Source organism: Apium graveolens, chromosome 5, assembly GCF_009905375.1.
Source record: "Apium graveolens cultivar Ventura chromosome 5, ASM990537v1, whole genome shotgun sequence".
NCBI classification, from domain to species: domain Eukaryota; kingdom Viridiplantae; phylum Streptophyta; class Magnoliopsida; order Apiales; family Apiaceae; genus Apium; species Apium graveolens.
Window position 1 is genome coordinate 256,048,389 of NC_133651.1, and position 20,353 is coordinate 256,068,741.

At 30.6% G+C, this 20,353-nt stretch overlaps 1 protein-coding gene and 1 long non-coding RNA gene across 2 annotated transcripts; one reads left to right on the plus strand and one right to left on the minus strand.

Annotated features, from left to right (window-relative positions):
- Positions 1–13,485: 13,485 nt before the first annotated feature.
- On the plus strand, positions 13,486–14,103 carry LOC141725082 (uncharacterized). Its single transcript, XR_012577001.1, has 2 exons — positions 13,486–13,879; positions 13,997–14,103. It is a non-coding gene; the product is annotated as an uncharacterized LOC141725082 (long non-coding RNA).
- Positions 13,937–15,254, minus strand: LOC141725081 (uncharacterized). Its single transcript, XM_074527465.1, has 3 exons — positions 14,771–15,254; positions 14,527–14,657; positions 13,937–14,122 (listed from the first exon to the last, which is right to left on the minus strand). The coding sequence occupies exons 1-3, from the start codon at positions 15,042–15,044 to the stop codon at positions 14,027–14,029; spliced, it is 501 nt and encodes a 166-aa protein (XP_074383566.1). The 5' UTR covers positions 15,045–15,254; the 3' UTR covers positions 13,937–14,026.
- Positions 15,255–20,353: the final 5,099 nt, after the last annotated feature.

A 20,353-nucleotide genomic window follows, 5' to 3' on the forward strand; every position in this document is an offset into this window, starting at 1 on the left:
TAGATCCTCAAATGAATATTCAAATAATATTCAATAAATAAAATAAGCTGAGTCATAATACCTCGAATGAATATTATAAATAATATTCATTAAATAAAATAAAGGAGTCATACATCCTCAAATGAATATTCAAATAATATTCAATAATAATGTAAAGGAGTCATACGCCTTCGAATAATATTCGGAATAATATTCAAATAATAAAATAAAAGGAGTCATAAGTCCTCGAATGAATATTCGTAATAATATTCATTAAATAAAATAAGGTTATCGAATAAACCTTATTCGGTTAATAGTTTGGATAAACTATAAGCATATATATATATATAAATATATATATATATCCATATCCATATATATACAAAAATCTACTCGGGATCCTCGACTCCCGGTTTTAGAAAATATTTTCACCTTTGGGTCCCTATACTAAGGGTATAAGCAAGTTACCACTATCCTCTAGCATAGGTATTATCAAATAATCCAACAGATATATATTCCAAGAATATGAAACAGGCATGCATATATACCATATCACATGCTACAATATATCGCATCAATTTGCTAATTAACCCACATGCATCTATCGCAAGATAATGCAAATACATATATTCATCACAACAACAGTATAACGGATAGAATACTTGCCTGAGCGACTTGGGGGTGAGAAAGGCTCGGGACGAGTCTGATAACCTATAAACAACAAGTAAGTTGGAATTAAACCAAAATCACTTGTAGATCTATGCTTTAACTAACTTAGACTCTAACGCTTGTTTTACGCTCACCGATTTGCTTAAGTCACTCGGGTACCCTCGGCTCCACCATTTTTAATAATTTAACCTTTTCGAGTTTTAAAGCGATTCCTTCGCGAATGACTTACCAACTGCCTAACACACTTACCATAAATGTTTCACACATTAGTTAATCCTTTTTGGTCTTTAACCTACATTCCAAAGTAAGGCGAGGGAAAAAGTTTCGTTCGTGAAACGCCGTTACTTGAAACGGTCGTTTCTCCTAAACCGTAAATCGGAATCGGACGAACTACATATCAAAACGAAGCTCGTAACATGAGCTATCTAAACATGGCAGTGGTCACAATTTAACAGGGGGTTCTCGGGTCCTAATGCTATGCACAAAACAGTCCAAAGAAAATCGGACATTACGACGGCTATGTTTACGCGATTTCCCATTTTTAAAACTACCCACAATCATCACAAACCATCCTCAAATCCACACACATCAAACACCCATCCTTACCACATCATAACAATCCCAAACAATTCAATATTACTCATTCATACATATGCTTAACCTAACTTTAATCATGCTTTAAGTTTCTTTAAATCAAAACCACTAAATTATCATTTCATTTCACCACCATTCCAAATCTCAACTCTAAACATAACAACAAGATACCATAACATCTTACTCATCAAAATCACTTTATAATATATATGAACCTAGGGTTTGAAAGTGGTATACCTTCCTTGGATTGGTGGGTGAAGCTAGGAAGCCTTAATAAGCTTGGAGAAGCCTTAGGAAAGCTTGGATCTTTAAGAAAAACAAGAAAAAAACTCAAGTTAAAACTTGAAAACACTATTCATTGTCTTCTCCAATGATTAATTCAAGAAGCTAGAGAAAGAATTAGTGGCTTATACTCATGATATAGCCATTACTAAGCATAAGGAAGGTTAGGGAATTTTCTTACCAATTAAGGATGCTTGGATCTTGATTTTGGAAATTTGTAGCTTTGAAAATGGCAAAAAGCCGAGAGCAAGAAATGAAGAACAAAGCCTTGGTTGATTTTTTTTGATTTTGATGAAATGAATTGCTAGTTGGTTGGCTTGTTTTTGTTTTCCATTTAGCAAATTACCACCTTGTCCTTGCATTTGTGTGGTCCTAAATCAACCACACCTCCTTCCTTCCATGTCATGCTTATGTCACCCCTATGATGTCATCCTCCCTTCCTTGTCTTCTTTCTATTGGTTGGATGACATCACTCCCCTTAATCCCTTTGATTAGCTTCCTAATCGTTTGCCTAATGACCGCTGATCTGTTGTACGGTTCGCTTAACTTTCGTTCTCGTTTATCGTTTGAAGGATCATACCCGGGATCTTATTACTTAGGTTCCCTTGACCTTTCTCAATACATTATATTCCTTTTTATGATCCTCTTTTATAATCCTTTAATTTAAATCCTTTTTATCCTGTTACCTTATACTTAATTCTCTCCGTATATTGTGGATTTCCGGGAAAAACCAAAGTGTTCGGAATTGGATTCTGACGATCTTTACATACACTTATATACTTCATAGAGTACTAATAATATCCCATAAGATCAATAACAGAACCCCTACATAGCGTGGCATGAAAAGTTTTCTCATTCAGCAAAAACACTATTCATAAGGGTTTCAAAATTTTCCAAAAATTGGGGTTATTACAATCTTTACTTTCCATATGGGATACTCATAGGGTCTCAGTATGGGAACCCTAATAGTCTCATATCGACTGTGGGTTTGAGTGTTTTGAGTTTTTTGAGATTTGGTGGGCTTAGTTGTGGTTTGTGTTTCTTCAGACATGATTGTTTGGATCTTTATTGTATGTGTGTTAACAGAAAAGCTCGGATACCACTTGTTAGGTCACACAACACTATAGAAGGGGGTTGAATATAGTGTTTATACAATCAAATCAATTTCAACACAGGTATGTAACAAAGATCAAGTATATATTTAAATAAACTCTGTTACAATAGAACTGTTGTTCTCTCTCAGTGATTAACAATATCACTAAGAGCTGCTAGGTTACAATGTATAATCTTCTCGATAATGATATGACATATAGTGTAAACCCTAAGCTGTGTTTATATAGTACACAGCTACAAGATATCTTCTAATTGATATGGAATATAATTCTGTCTCCTAAAATATATCATTTAGATATCTTCTATAAGTCTTCTAGTCCTCTAACTCTTCATGCATATCTTCTTTTGTTTTAGTCCAGATCTTCTCCTGTAAATCATCCGCATTCCTTATCTGAAGTCTTCCCGTACTTAAGTCCTAATATATATCTTCTAACGCCTTAAGTTCTGATATTAAGTTTTGACTTCAGTAAGTTCTGATTTCAGTAAGTCCTGATAAGTCCTATTGTTAAGTTCTGAAAACTAAACACAAATCAGATTAGACATGACATCTCAAATATATCTAACATTATACATCAAGTATCATTTCTCTCAATGGATCATCGATCTCCAAAGATCTGTATGTTACCTGATGTAAGTTTAGCCTAAATTAATATTCTTTGAGTTTTAAATTATATCTGATAACTATTGAATGAAATGAATACATATTAATTATTAGTGTGGTTGTATATTTTTATAGTAATGTTACTAATCATTTTAAGTGTAATAGATACATTAAAAGACGTGAAATTGGTATCTAATTTGATCCTTATCGGCATTTTGATTTTTACTAACTTTTGAAGCAACTGACACGGCTGTTGAAGGGATTAAAACTACAGGCTCAACTATATAATGTCCAGAAAGTCCTAAAAAGGTAAATGAGAAGTTGTCTAAGATTGAGAAAGTGAAACAGAAAGCTCTAGAGTAGCTGATCTTTATGATAAGAAGTTGGTAACAACAAAGGATACATCAGTGAAATTGAGGACTGGGCCAAGATCCATACCCACAATCATGTTATTTTGTGTCGACGAGGATACATCAGTAAAATTGGGAGTCCGCCTTACAAGTGTTTCTGTTGTTCTTTAATTGCCTTCTCAAAATAAATACCAATTTGCATTTTGCAAGTATCCTTATATGACCCTGATTTTGAATTTCAGTGAGTCGTGGGCTTTGTATTATTTAGCTCAATTTTATGGTATTACAAAGGATAAAGTGGCACACATCAGACCACTGGAAAAGTTTTTGACATTTAAGTCAATTGTGTATTTGGCATGATGGCAAGGTGTGGCTATTTCTCTCCTTTCTACACTAGGTTTATTTAAAAGTCCAATAGCTCAACAACTCTAGTTTAAAACAAGTGTTCAAGACTTCATCATTTGTATTAAGGTAATTAATTTATTTCAATGTATATTCTTGCTTTTGTAGTTTCATTTATCACATTAAAGATATGTAATTATCAGTGAATATTACAATATTCCAAATATTTCATAATAGTTAATTAGTACATGCACCTGGTTTTCGATGCCATGACTAACCCAAATATGAAGTGGATGATAAATGTAATTGCTCGGGGAACGTGTTGAAAAGTAAAATTTGAAAGGAATATGAGGATTCTACTGAAAGTTCACAAAGATAATACGTAGATGCCTCAGTTAGAGTGGTTCACAGTAATTGAAAATGCAATGCTTCACATTCAAACATAACAAGTTGGAAAATATGGGTACATGGGGGTGAAGGCAATAAGATCTGTTCTTCTTTGAAAAAAATAGGTTATTCTTTTTTATAAATAAAATCCATGCACGATACAGCCTACTTATATAATAGGACTATTCATTAAAGTTGCGTTATGTAATATGATTCCAATGTAAAGCAATGAAAAAAATGAGGCGTGTGATTTAAATTCTAATATTCTTAAAAAGAGGCCACATATTAGCAAATTGTTGTTGACTATTAAAATATGCAAAATATGGAAGGAGTGGATCATGTATCTCAGAGTAAATATCAGATGGGTTTTTTGCAACCCTATTGACTAGCGATCTTAAATGTACTGGGTGGTGTAATATTTTATTGGCTATTTGTGGCCCCAGGTATTCAGAGAAGCTGTGAAACCGCTAATCCAAGAACTTTCAAAGTTCAGGCTTAAGCCTATTGCAGCCTTTGCAGCGAATTTTACACCTGTTTGAAAGTGTCCCATGTTGGAATTAAGGTATTATTATTATTTTATAGTTTTTCTTTATAAATTGTTGTTTTGTTCATTTCAAGATTTTCTACTGATTTACAGAATATCTATGAAATCATTGTTCCGTCGAGGTCCATCTATGAGATAACATGTATTTTTCCGGTACATAATTTTTCATATATTTGATTATTACAAATGGTCTCTACTTTAGGCTGATTTGTGAGAAGTTGTTGTTTATAGTATAAATAGCAGGTGATGTGTGTTGACAAGTCCTTAGCAGACTAAATATTGACCTAACATGACTATGAAAACTACAAAATGCCCTATATGTCAAAGTTCCATCTTTCCAAATCTTGATCTTAGTGAACTATCCAAAACTGTTTCCGATCATCCACCTTCCGCGATTGTGATAACAACTTCATATGTCAAAAAAACCACCTAACCCGAGCAATGTGCTAAGATTTCATGGCCTGCTTGGGTCAGTTTGTATAGAAAATACAAAGCCGGTCAGCAATGCATACTTGGCTTTAGAAGCTGTTGAAAATGGTGTGTTACATGTGGTATTGCAGCCAAGGAGGAACCGAGATTTGGCAAACGCCTGATAAGCGTTCTTCCCACTTCCACAAAATATGTATGCTTTTGTTACAGTCTTACAAATAATACTTATAATCTAGCAAGTAACAAATGTGATTAAAGAAAAGCTGATAATATTTTTGTCCATTTTGTATGATTTTCAGAGGCTAGAATATTTAAGGAAAGATAATGTGCTTAGACTCATAGAACTTTAATGACAGTTTGGGACTTTAAGGCATCGACTAGTGTTGGTGCTTTTATATTATACATATTTCTGAGAAACATATGAAAGTGTTTGCGGAATGACATTGACCCAAGCAAGGTGCTATATTATCATGTATTCGTATTACTTGAGTAAGTATGTGTGTCAAAACTTGTTTATAGTTGCATAGCTAATGCTTTTAGACTTCACTATGGCGAAGTCACTATGATGACAACAAATAGAGCAATCTCAACATATCAAACCATTATAAGTCTCGGCCTACTTTTACAGAAATTGTCATGCTTCTTTTGAGTTGTAAATAACTTTTTTGCTTTTTTTTAATTTGCCATTATAAATCAAACCTGATAGTATCTTTAGTATGTGCGCGAGGTTTGGTAGGACATTGGTGACATTTATGACATTATAAAATATCGGGAGATAATAAAAGGTGCAAATTATGATCTTGAAAAATTAATTGGCCGAGACTGAGCTTTATCAGCCAGCAAAAACATATTTTCAATGTAATTTGCCTTTAATGAAATTGATATTCCTATGTAATGTGCCAAGTGTAAGATTTTATACTTATTTTTGTTGTATCAAGTGTATGGGATATAAATGTCTTGCCAAAGAGGCTATCATCCATATTATATAACCTGAACAAGTTTCTTTGAACTGACACCATGGTACCAAGCTTTCACATCCCAATCCAATCACACAATCTAGAAAACTCTTTTGACTTATTACATTATAATCTCCTATTATGCTATCTCTACTCACCCAGCATTGAGCAGTCATTAGAACCTTACAGGAAAAACATAACATGGGTCATCTAAACATGTTTGTTTTGTAATGTTAAGAGTCTTACACGTAAGAAGTTATTTCACATCCCAATCCAATCACACAATCTAGAAAACTCTTTTGATTTATTACATTATAATCTCCTATTATGCTATCTCTACTCACCCAGCATTGAGCAGTCATTAGAACCTTACAGGAAAAACATAACATGGGTCATCTAAACATGTTTGTTTTGTAATGTTAAGAGTCTTACACGTAAGAAGTTATGACTTATGTATGAGGATTATAAAATAGTTATGACTTATGTATGAGGATTATAAAATACCCGGCCAGTAATACCAATTAGTGCTAATTAGTCCATGCCACTGCTAATTATATAATATACTTTTTGTAGAAAAGTGATTGCCTTTTTTCGATATAAAAATTGCAACTAATACCGAATTTATAGTTTTGTGTAAGGGTTTATTGAGAAATAAAATTTATAATAATTTTATTTTTGTAGTTTTTAAGAAATAATATTATCATATCAAGAAAATAAAAAAAGTGGAATGCATGGGGACTTAAATTTAATTAGATACCGAGTAAAAATATTAGAAAAATGCTTTTTATATTAAAATAAATTAAATTTTTTTCTTACTCATTTCACAAAACAATTCATGCAATTTAAGTTAGATTTCAAATTTATATTTAATAATTTAGTATTTTCATCTCAAATTAAAGCTAGGGAACATTTACCTAAACTTATATTTAATGTTTACAAAATTATTTGTACGTGAGAAAAGTTGGAAATTTATAAGAATTGTATTTTATTATGATTTTTTATAGCTCATTTTAATTTAATTTCACAGCTTTTTTGTATTAAAACTGTAATAAGAAAAAAGGATTGAAGTACGGTTAAATCTAAACATAAGTAATATACTCATTTATTAAGATTTTAACCCGTTAAATATAAATATAAGTAATGTATTTGAAAAAAATTATTCTACAGTTCTTTCACCTAATTTAAAATTTTCATAATTCAATTTTTTTATTAACTTTCATATCAAATAATATTATTTTTTACATAAATAGTGTGATTGTCTTTTTATCCGAATAAAAATCTACAACTAACATCAAATTTATAATTTATTATACGGGATGAATGAAACACAAAATTTATTATAATCTTAATGAGTAACAAAATTTACTCTAATCTTATTTATGTGGTTTTTAGAAACAATATTGTAATCTCAACCTCACAAAAATTAGTAATCTCAAAAAAAAGGAAAAGTAATTAAAAAAAATTATAGGGAGAGAAACTACTCAAATAGATGAAGAATTTAAGATGTCATTATTTCAAAATTAGGCTAGACTCTAAGTATAAATAATTTTAAAAAGCGTTTTATAGTAATTTACCTTTTTCTTTTTTTTAAAAATAGGTCATATAATCTACTTTATATTTGATTATAGTTAATAGTTTTTTATCGGTTATTTAAAATAATAAAATTTTATAAAATTATTTATTTATATTTATTTGTTTATTAGACTTATACAATAAAATATTTATATTAAAATTTAGATTAATATAAGAAAGCAAACAAATTTATAATAAATTTATTTAGGTATTTATATAATGAAATGTGAGACGGCTGTGGTCGAGTAATACATATTATATAATTAATCGAGTAAAGCTAAAATTTGTGAAAATTATACTATGTTACCACTTTCAAATCTTATTTAAAATAACATAAATTACTAAATTGAATTCACATAATTAATAATGAGGCTGGTTTATGGGAGGATGGTAGGGTTTTCAATGATGGGCATAAGTTATATTTTAGAATGTTAATTGACATTTGTGTAACATCAGTTATGTAATTAGCAATGAGCATTGTATTGCGCACAAATTTAAAATAAAATTCATGTCGAGTTATATATATTACATAATTAAGTTAGTAAACTTACAAATTTGTAAAATTGATACCCTGTTATGTATTTTTAAATCTTATTTGATAAAAAACTTAAATAATTGAATCAAATACATGTAATTAATAAATATTATTATTAAAATTATTTAAAAATCTAGACATTCGATAGTTATAATTTTTAATAATTCTAATTCATCAAAAATGTAGTAGTGCTTTATTTCTTTTACAACATTTTTCGGGATTTGTGTACAATCAATTATATCATTTAGCAATGGGTATTGTGGTAAAATAAAGAAGTGTTACATTAATTTAAAATGAAATGTGATGCGCCGTCCAGCCATACATATTACATATTTATGCTGATTAAAATTACAAATTTGTGAAAATTATAATTTGTGATGAATTTTCAAATATTATTTCAAAAAATCTTAAACAATTATATGAAAAACACATTTTTAATATATATTATTGTTAAGAATATTAAAATATGCAGGACATGCGATTATTGTAGTGTTTAACAATTTTAATTGATCAAAAATATTATAACGCTTTATTTATTTTACAAATTTATCTTGCGTTGGTGTAAAATCAAGTACATCATTTAGTAATTGACATTTTGGTAAAATGAGGTAGTGGTGCACAAACTCATAATAAAATGCGAGGCACTGTCGAGTATATATTATATATTTAAGTTAAGTAAACTTATAAATTTGTGAAAATTATACTCTGTCACTAATATTCAAATCGGAAGAAACTTAATAAGTAAATCAAATATACAAAATTAATAAATATTATTACAAAAAATATTATGAATGCGGCACATGTGGATGTTGCAGTATTTAACAATTCGAATCTATGAAAATGTATAATGTTTTACTTCTTTTAATTGGTTGTTTGGAATTGGTTTAACAATAATTGCATAATTTTTTAGTTATTAAAAATATGATCCGGTCACTTTATAATTTGAAAATTGTAGTAAAATTTTAAACTGCTTAGCAAAAGATGTTACTAATAACTAAATGGTTGATTATTAATTATATACATATACATATTAAAGATAGCTTGATGCACAAATAAAAATAATAAGGACTTTCATATTTTTATAGTCATAATAAAAATGTCTCCAGATGACATTATATTTTAAAATGAAATGCGAGACAGGCACTGTCGAGTAACATATATTTAAAATTAGACTGAGTAAAATTATAAATTTGTGAAAATGATTCTGTGTTAAGGATATGGCGTGGACAAACTGAAATTATTGAATTTAATTTCTTAGTAAAAGTTTAATATTTATCAAAGACGGAAAAAATATAATATTTTAATAATATGCTCAAAGATCAAGTATACTAAAAATTTTGAAACTATTATAGTGGCAATGATTTATACTTGACAAAAAAATGATCAGATCACTTTAAAATTAAATAATTAAAATAAAAGTTTGAGATGTGACAAAAGACTACCAACTAAAATGTTGATGATTAATTTTATGTATTTTAAAGGCAACATGATATACAATAAGGAATTTCATATTTTTATATTCTTAATAAAAATGTTTTCTTATGATAATTTTCCAAAATAAAGTGCGAGACGGTGCCGTGAGGCGCCGCCGAGTAACATATATTAAAAAATTAGGTTGGGTGATCTTATATATTTATGAAATTAAACTATGTTAAAAATATGACAAGAATATGATATGGACAAACTAGAAGTTGATTTTTTATTACATGTTTAATATTTTGTAAAGAAAACTTTTTAAAATATTCAACTTTAATAATATGCTCATATATCGACTATGCTAAATATTTAGAACTATTATACTGGTAATGTTTTATACTTAATATAATTAAAATCTGATCACTTCATATTAAAATAATTGAAGTGAAAGTTTAAGTGGCTGTTTGGGTTACGTTCACTACAATTTAAATAGGATAAAATTATTTTCAACTTTAAGCACTCTTTGGTTGTTCAAAATAATGGTCATATTTGTGTCATATATTAACGAAATGGGAATGTTAGAACCCGGTACATTCTCTTTTCATTCAACTTCCTTATCCTTCACTTAAATTTAAATGTTTAAGGAAACAATAAATTAATTATGTTATTAATTATATTAAGTATATTAATTACATTAAAAAATTTAACATTACAAAAATTACATAAATTCATAAGTTATCACCTATATATCTAATTAATATGATTTTTCAATTTGCAGATATTTGTACTCCCTCTATTTCGAATTACATATACAATGCTAAAAAAATTACACATATTAAAATATTGAATGTTGATAAAATAATTATCTTTTTTATCAATATTAGTTACATTAATCGAAAATAATATGTAAAATAAGGTTAATCTTGAAAATATAAATAAAAGATACTCTAAATGAAATAGAGTTGATTTTGAAAATATGAACTAGGGGTATACAGGTAGTGTTTAAAAATTAATTTAATATTACTATTTTTTAATATATGTTTTGAATTTTATATTCATGAATTTAATTATTATATTAAAATTTTAATTTTTTATAGAAAAATTATAACTTATAAGTTATGATTTACCAAACATATGATCAAACCTGATCAACTTATTAGTAAAAATATCCAAACACTTAAATAATTTTTAAGTTACGATGTTGATACAACTTATATGACACTTTTCAACTTTAAGTCATAAGTTACACCATGGGCCTAAGTTCCTTAACGAAAGATGTTATTAACTAAAATTTATAATAACATTTTATCGATATATATATATATATATATATCGATGAGATAAATTAAAATTTGTAATTTGTATTAATATGGCGAAAAAATTATCTTGAAGCCCTATTATATTATTATTTAATTTATCTATTTTTTATTTATTTATTGACGTTTCAAAAATGACGGATAATAAGTGTGAATAACGCAGGAAAAAGTCTCTATTAAGATTAATAAATATGCAGGACATGTGATTGTTGTTGTATTTGATAATTCTAATTCATTGAAAATATATTTATGCTTTTCTACACAAGATTGTTTCGGATTTGATGTAATAACGATTTCATATATTTTTTGTTAAAAAATTTATTTATTAAAATTTGAAATAATAATCATTTTTTTATCGTAGATAACCCGCAGCCGCTACCCGAATTTATACAAAATTTTAGTAAATTAGATTTTCATATACTACCCATTTACTTATAATTCTATAGTCAAATCAATATGTATATATATGTGTAATCCTTTTTAAGTCGAAATATTAATTTTGCCACGCAGTCCTTTTATTTTGTTGAAATTTGGAAAATCAAAGTATAACAATTTAGTGTTTGTGTGTGTATGTGTGGGTATATATATGTATATCTAAATAAAATATTATTATTTTAAATAATTGTATGGTAATTTATAAATACACGTATTGAAATTTTAACAAAAAAATTTGACGTTTGTCTGAAGACATAATTAAGAAAATCAGTGAAATCAAAATATACTTTTAAACAAATATGCTTAAATTTTATAGTCTAAGAGATACACTGCTCGGATAAATACGATTTATAATTCTTAATTTTAACAGTGTTCCTTAATTATGAGTAGGAGTTCAGTTTCATATTTTTTAAGAAAGAAGTGAGACTTGCGAGGAGATGTTTGAATTGCTCAATAGAAATTAAGATGCGAGAAATAATAACGTTATTTGAAGATATGTATAATTATATTTCGAATATGCAGTAACTTCTACATGTTTAAGGTTTTGGCTGAATGCAAAAAATACAGACTCAATCTATTTGCTAGATGGTCATCCTTTTATAGAAGAATTATGGCTATCGTTTTGTAATAAAACTATTGAGTCTAATTTTTGCATCAATGGTGGATTTCATAGTAAACATTTGAAGATGACTCATATTTAGTTGACATAGTGAATGTGAGCATGCTATACAAATCATTCTTTTCATAATTTTGTATACAAATAAATTATGTATATAAAAACATTAGACTATATATTTTTTCCAAATATTTTTAAATTATTTGGTTGTATTTTGCATTACATTTTCGCGAAGAAATTATGTTCCATTTAAATATTTTTATTTGTTGTATCTTATTTGGAAATGATGATTATTTGTTTAATATTGTAAAAATGACGGATAATAAGCGTGTGTAGCGATAGTAAACGGATAATGACAGATTTTGTTTTTTATTTGTTCGTTAATATAATTAAAAGTTCACCATCTCAGAATACGATTTGCCAATTGTTTTCATTTATATAACAGTTTACGTTTAAAAAATTGTCGGATAACAAGTTTGCGTAACGAGGGTAAAAGTCCCTAGTTAATTATAGAAAATATAATTTTTTCCACCCGACCAGTACTTTGAAAAGTGGGTTAAAACTTAGCCAACATTATCTAATTTAATGTATTTTAATAACGGCGCATAGTTAACGGTACTTGACGGGCGCCGCCATGTCATTTTTAAACTTGGACCAAAATCTTGATAATTTATGAAATTTTTAGCCACCTTCAAGTTTTTTACTCTAATTATGTTTAATACATTTTAATTTGATGAAAAAATAGAAAACTTTAACGAAATAAATCGACAAATAACCATATACACCTTAATTGCTTCTAATATTAAAATATATTTTTTAAAAATTTATAGAAAGTATTGCATATTTTCAAATTTTATATTCTGTTTTTTAATCAGGTTTTTCAAAATACCCGGGTTTTTATCCGGGACGAACCGGACTTTTATCTGAGTTTTTTTGGATCTGAACTTTTATCTGGGCTTTGTTAAGTCCGGGCTTTCATCCAGATTTTTCGGATTTCGGGCCGTACCGGATTTTCGAGAAAAAAAAAGAAGGCCTATTTAAGGCCCGCGGCTGGGCCGAACCGGACCGTGTTTTTTTCTGGATTGGATTTTTCGTGCTTTTTTCTGGATTGGATCGGATCGGATTTTGGGTTTCGGATTTTTTAAACATCTCTTTGTAATGCAGCCCTTTTGTGGGCAATAAAGTCTTTTTACATGAAATTTGTTCGATGATTGATTCTGGAATGTGATATGGGACCTCGGCCCTCGCTGTAGAGTAAGCAGTTCTATCTGAACAGCTCTCATGTAGCTGTATCAAGCTTTTGTGCATGTTAACATTAAAATTTAAGTGAGCCAATTTTGTAGAACATGGACCACTATAAGGTGATTAAAACTTCTAAAAGTGACCGCAGAATATATACATTTGTGATGAACCAGATATTTAGTGAATTCTTGCATGAGGTGTATGGGGGACCTGGGGACAACGCTGATAGAGCCATTTAAAGATATGCATTTCGCTCTCGAAGAAATGAAACTTCCCGGTGCACCTTTTGCTAGCTGCCCGGACATCCCTATTATGTGCTACGGAACTGGAGAAATTTGGAATGCAAAACCACTTATGTGATCATAAATTGTATTTTTCATGTTATTGTCAAGTACTAATTGTATTTTTAAGAAGTCGGATAAAGATACAAAGCGACTTTATCTTGAATATATGTCATGAATTGATACTTGTACCGTTGGTCTTACTCTCTTTGCTTTACAGGTTTGTAATTAGTGTGTAATTACTCGATATTGCTTAACAATTAGACTACATTGAGAATAAAATCTAAATAAATCTGAGTACCGATTTTCATTGACTTACTGTTATCTGTTTTTACAGGGTTCTGAAAATTTTACAACTCAACAACCACTAGCTTACAGCCTCGGATATGCTCTGCAGTCTAGGGCGCCATGATTTTGATCTTGCTACTCCTGGCCTCTGCCTTTGCCCTTCATTTCTCGTGACCTGAAATCATGAAACCAGAGAAAGATAAGTATTTAAGATCAAGGAACCTATAATAGTGTGAATATTACTTTGTTATAATTATTGTGTTCTTTAATACATTATATATTGTCCAGCACAGATCTAATTTATTCTCCACTTTGTGTTGCACTTTCTCTGTTTTATCAATCAGTGAGCAACTTTCCAGTTTATACGTGGAACATTAAGGAATTTATGAAAAAAAGGTTATTATGATAAACCAGCCAGAAGTTCTCAGAAACAGCAAAACAATTATGATTTATGAAGTACATATGTTTACTCCACTAGCAGAGACTAATCGCAACTGGAGAAACTACGCAGCCATCAGAAAACAAAATCTCTTGCAGGAGTATTAAAACAACAAATTCCAGATTTTTTTTAAAAGTTACCTGAGTTGGTCTTTCCAGTCCCGAGGCTTCTGCTTCACAACAAGAATTAATGTCCGTATCCATGTCAGCTGATTCCGGCAGATTCTTCTTCATCTTTGCATATTTTTTCGCTCTCAACACTTTCATCACCTCTACAAGAAAATAATCGAAACATAACATTATAGAAACTAAATATCAAAGCTATAGTTGTGTTAGAAGTATAAAGTACCATTGGTAACCTTGTAGAGGCGAAACAAGAACTAACCTTGAGTGGTGACAAGACGATAAGCTCGACCAAGAACAAGCCTGTCACTTGGCCTTAAAAGCTTAACACGCGTAAACCTCACTGTTTTTTCCCTATCCTTTTCCTCCAAATTATCTTCTCCATCAAGAGGCAATGGTATAATAAGCGATACGTAGTGTCCGGGATTCATTTTCATAACTTCACTAGCACAAACTGACCAATACATCCTCTCTATCTTCCCATCTGGATGTTGCACCACTAGTGCAGCTGCATCTATTGCTTGACAATTACCCATATATATCTCTTATAATGTTACAAGAATAATGAAACTATAACAGAAGATATTGAATAAGAAAAGAGAGACAAGAAGGAGAAAAGGAAGGAAGGGATGTGTGGTAACCAGTAGTCTATATCTTGGCAGTACTCACCATGCACCTTCCTGGAATGGTAAAATATGTCTCACTCAAATATTCATTCCACTCTCTTCCCTTCTCCAGTACTTCTAACTACCCCCTTTAAGGCACTCAATTTATATCCCCACTGACTTTTCTTGATTAAGTAATTAACTCCATGGATACACATATCAACAAATAAACAACTTCAAGTTGCATATAATTATTATGCTAATATCATCATGATTAAGAAATTTAGTGTTTATTACTTAGGTGTCAACTACCATACGAGTGCCGGCACCTTAATCCAGGCCCAGCTGGTTCGCCACGTGGATAAACGTCGAGAATTCTTGGACTGGCATGTTTGGCGGTGGTGAAGGAGCCAAGTTTTCGAATTTAACAGGGAAATAATTAGTAATTATAACTCAGTAAAAATGATACTTAATCCTTGAACCAAATCAAAGCGTGCATTTGGGATTCCTTTTATACTACCACCTTTTATTCGTGTTTGGCATGCTCTCAAGGTCTTGATGCTACAATCCAAGACACTTCTGCCTTTTTTTTGGACCCATTAGTACTGCAATTTGAAGTAGTTTTATCTGTAGATCCTACATTTTTCATGTTTAGTTATAAGCTTTGCATCGTCCGTCCGGCCAATATACACTGATTTTCGAGTTTTATAGAAAAACATTAGCTATCTAGTTTGTACTGTATAAGATTAATGTACCTATCAAGGGATGAGTCACATTCTTTGAAGGAGTCCAGAAATTAATCTTCCCCCATCAACATCTTTTTCTGGTTGATATACTCATTTTTTAAATACTAAGATCAAAAGTTGGTCTATTTATCAGGATTTTAGCTTTTCACTACAGAGGGTTGATGGTAATGTATAATTTTTATAAGAAGCTGTAACTTCGAGAGAAGTATTATATGTCTTTTTATCAGATAGTATATGATTCTAATCAGCCCAAATAGAACACCGAATATCCTCTTTTGGCACTAAAAAGATTGAGAAATGTTAAATTGCCCAAAATTGTTTCCGAAAGTGTTCCAGAACGCTGAGTTATCGTGATATTGATTTACTCATTAATAAAATGGATCCCTCACTCATTAATATGAGTTTTACAAATGAAATAATGTGTGTCATTTAGTACTAATATTTTTGGGATTTTTCTCGAGATATGTAGCATCGCTCTAAAAAATTTGATCATAATCATGTTTTGCAATTTGTTGAGAGCTTAGTTAAAAATGCCTTTAATTTCTCATTCTCCCTCCCGGCAGTACCTAAAAAAAAATTAGTGCATGTATGGATCGTGAAATTCCAACCGGTTAACGGAAAGGAGAATGATACTGTATTACAATACAAAATTGTATTAGAATTGTTAACTATATGATCCTATTGAGGTTTTACTTTAACATCTTAAGAGTTTGGATGAGCGGTTACTCAACATGGTATCAGAGTTTAGGCCCGCGGAGAATTACGGTTTGATTTCTAGCTACCCCCAACATTTTTACAATATATTGTGAACACTAAAAATAATTAATGTCCTAAAGATGGGCGGCAGCGTTCCACTCATCGATGGGCGTCAACGTTCCACTCATAGACCCATTAATGGGTTTCGAGTGAGGGGATCCTGTGAGCATTCCTCAATACCTTAAGGTTTTAGATGAACTCATTACTCGGATCATATAGTTAATAAGAAACTTATCTTAATCTCGTTAATTGGCTTGAATTTTCATGATCCAAACAACCCATATCCATTCAAATATTACGTAACGTATGTCAAAAACATGTTCGATTTTCTTTAATCTATTTCCTTCGAGGTACATGTTCAAATTCAGATGGTAGCTATCTCGTAATTCCATTATTTTTTCAGCTCTTAAGACCTGATTGGTACTTTATCAATTATGAGAAGATACACTGGAGTCAAGGACTCAAGTTTCTTTGGCTCTTTGATTGTCACGAGTTCGGATTTTCACTCCCATTTCATCTAATTTAGAAAATCTAATGTACGGATTATACATTATACGTGAATGAGTAATGTTGTTGGAGAAATTTCGTAACAACACGAAATCGGAGGGTTGCTGGAATAATAGAACGATTTAGGTATAATTATGAGATTAGGGTTTATGAAAAAGAGAGGCGGGACTTGGAAGGTGTCTCGATTTCTCTCGTTGTATCGGATCCCTTTGCCAAGATCCCTGCGTACCAATTTATATTGGATCAAGCCTACGCACTTCTGTGAAATTTGGGCTTATCCCTAAGAGACTTTAGGGATAAGTTTCGTTAATGTGGTAATTACCGATTTTATCTGATTTAATCTGAGCGTTGTGATATCTTCCTGATTTGAAGAATATCGTTAAGTGATATTTTCCGTTATTGATTTATTAAGATTGATTGTTTCCTCGTTTCGGAGAGAGGATAACTTGGGCCTTAAGCAATTAATTATTAAATAGAATTAATAATTAATAAATTACGGAATTATTAGAAAGTATTTGTCATGCCAAAACGTGGCATAACAACTACCCCCTAGTTCTTCAGTATAGCTTGCTGCAGTAGAGAACTAAATATTATTCGATCGCTGAAACAACTAAAAATCAGAGTTTAGTATATAACATAGAGCACCTTCGTGCTCAAAACAATTATGTGAATGCATGTGCGAGACCATGCAAGATCCGAAAAAGATATATATTTCCTTGTTTGTGGTTGTGCGAGCACAAATGTACAAAACCATTGCAAATAATAATGTTAAGTTGGACCTTGGCATATACACTTCAAGATAGATATAACAGCCGATTGTAAAATTGTATTATTGAGGTGAACTGCTAGTATTATATGAATGTAACAAGATCAACAAACATGCCTTCAGCAAAAGATAAGGCGGAACTCCCGACCTTCAATCTCTTTCTGTACTTAAGATAAGGTGAGCTCGCACCTTGAAACTCTTTCCATACTTAAGATAAGGTGAGCTCGTACCTTCAATCTTTCTATTTGTAATCTTTCTGCCTATCTAGGCGTAAGGTGTCAACAATACAAGTTCACAATCGGTTGTGTATATCGTTCTAAGTGGTTGTCTCAGCTACCCAACATAGCAATTCCCATTCACAAGTTTGAAAATATTTTTCGATATATATGTATTATCGCGACAGCATATGCAAAATATTTTAAACGTAATTCAAACATAACAAATATGCCAATTTAAAATTGTCGCGATATTTATTTTCCCGAAAATAATGCTCTTTATTAAATATTTTCCCAAAATTATGCAACTAGCATAAATATTTTATATTTTAGAAAGATGCAGCTCGTACGATCATCTAAAAATCAACAATTCTCTCAAATAAATATCTCGTACGATATTTTCAAAAATATGTGTGTCGTCTAAAATTAGAATGGCGCAATAATTTTACAATCATAAAAATCTGTGACTCGCACGAAATAGTATTTTTCTCTGCATAAAAATATTTAAGAACACAATTTTTACATGCGTAGCATATTATAATTAATTGATGAAAATTAAAATAAAAATTCGAAAACTAATCTTCGAGTTCCTGGGTCACTTTGCTTGTTAGCTGCCTTGCTCCTTCCATGCATGTCCTGCTTGTGTTTGATAGTACATCAATTTGTTGGCTACCTTTTTATTCTTGATGTACCTCGCGGGCTCCACAACAAATTACATCCTTGCCTTGTTTTCTTTTAATCTTCATGTTTCAAATTATGTACATAGTTTCCTCTTTTTTCTATGTCTTCGTGCGTGGCCTTGCTAGTTACTTGTCCTTTTTTCTTTTGCTGCCATGTTTGCATGCCGCCGCCAGGTCTTGTGGTTCACCATGAGACTGATTGTTAAGCCCACAAATTTTGTAAAATTTATTCGTCCTCCTCGAATAATAAAGCCCTCCTTCTAGCGCCAAATGTTGTTGGAGGAATTTCGTACCAACACGAAATCGGAGGGTTGCTGGAATAATAGAGCAATTTAGGTATAATTGTTAGATTAGGGTTTATGAAAAAGAGAGGCTGGACTTAGGTGTTATCTCGATTTGTCTCGTTGTATCGGATCCCTTTGCCAAGATCCCTGCGTACCAATTTATATTGGATCAAGCCTACGCAGTTCTGTGAAATTTGGGCTTATCCCTAAGAGACTTTAGGGATAAGTTTCGTTAATGTGGTAATTACCGATTTTATCTGATTTAATCTGAGCGTTGTGATATCTTCCTGATTTGAAAAATATCGTTGAGAGATATTTTCCATTATTGATTTATTAAGATTAATTATTTCCTCATTTCGGAGAGAGGATACCTTGGATGTTAAGCAATTAATTATTAAATAGAATTAATAATTAATAAATTACGGAATTATTAAAAAGTATTTGACATGCCAAAACATGACATAACAAGTAACTAACACAAAACATGTTCAAACTTCTTTATTTTAAGTTTTTCCAAAGTACACATTCAGATTTAGATGGTGGACTAGTGGTTCCATTTATTATTTGAACTCTTGATACCTGATTGATTCTTTATCATATACGAGGGGCTGCATTGTACCTTCATTACTGAAGTTATCTTCAAAGCTATCTGTATGTCAGGTCTATTAAGATTCTTTTGTTTTATAATGAATGGTAGGTAAAAAAGTTGGTGTTTTCACTAATACCCTTATTTCTTTTTGCATTTAAGAATAAAAATGTTGATTTCACTATCTTGTGATACTATTCTTTATGTGTTTAGATGCCAAATAATTAAAAGCAAATGCTATCTTTATAAGCAAAATCACTTTCTGATTTGCTGTTTCCATTTTAGAAGCATAAAAACATTGAATGTAACTCAAAGTCACATCTTTCACCAACTAGGTCATAAGATGCATTGGAATATTGCTCACTAAGCATTTCCAGGGAGCTAAACTTTGCTCAATGCTTGCCTTTATAAGCTCTATTAGTTAGGTTGGATTGTTACAGTAATTAACACACTAGAATGGCACATTTCTATATCTATCTCTTTATAATTAAGATATCCGATAATTACATTTTATTTGCTCGAGTTGAGACATAAGAGTTACGTAAATACGTTGTACTAAAAGAAAAAGGGACATTCCTGTCCGGCTTTTGAATTAGTTAAAAGTTGGGAACTTGTGCTGTTGTATAGAGGGCAAGCAAACAGTGGAAGACTAATTACTTTGGCCACATCCTACAGATCTAGAACATAGAGCACATAATAT

Bases quoted from the DNA above. Each gene is read 5' to 3' on its own strand.
- LOC141725081 (XM_074527465.1), bottom strand. From the start codon at position 15,044: ATGGGTAATTGTCAAGCAATAGATGCAGCTGCACTAGTGGTGCAACAT. The intron at 14,658-14,770 runs GTTAGTTCTTGT...ATTTTCTTGTAG, and splicing joins TCGTCTTGTCACCACTCAAG to AGGTGATGAAAGTGTTGAGA. The intron at 14,123-14,526 runs GTAACTTTTAAA...TCATGATTTCAG, and splicing joins GACTGGAAAGACCAACTCAG to GTCACGAGAAATGAAGGGCA.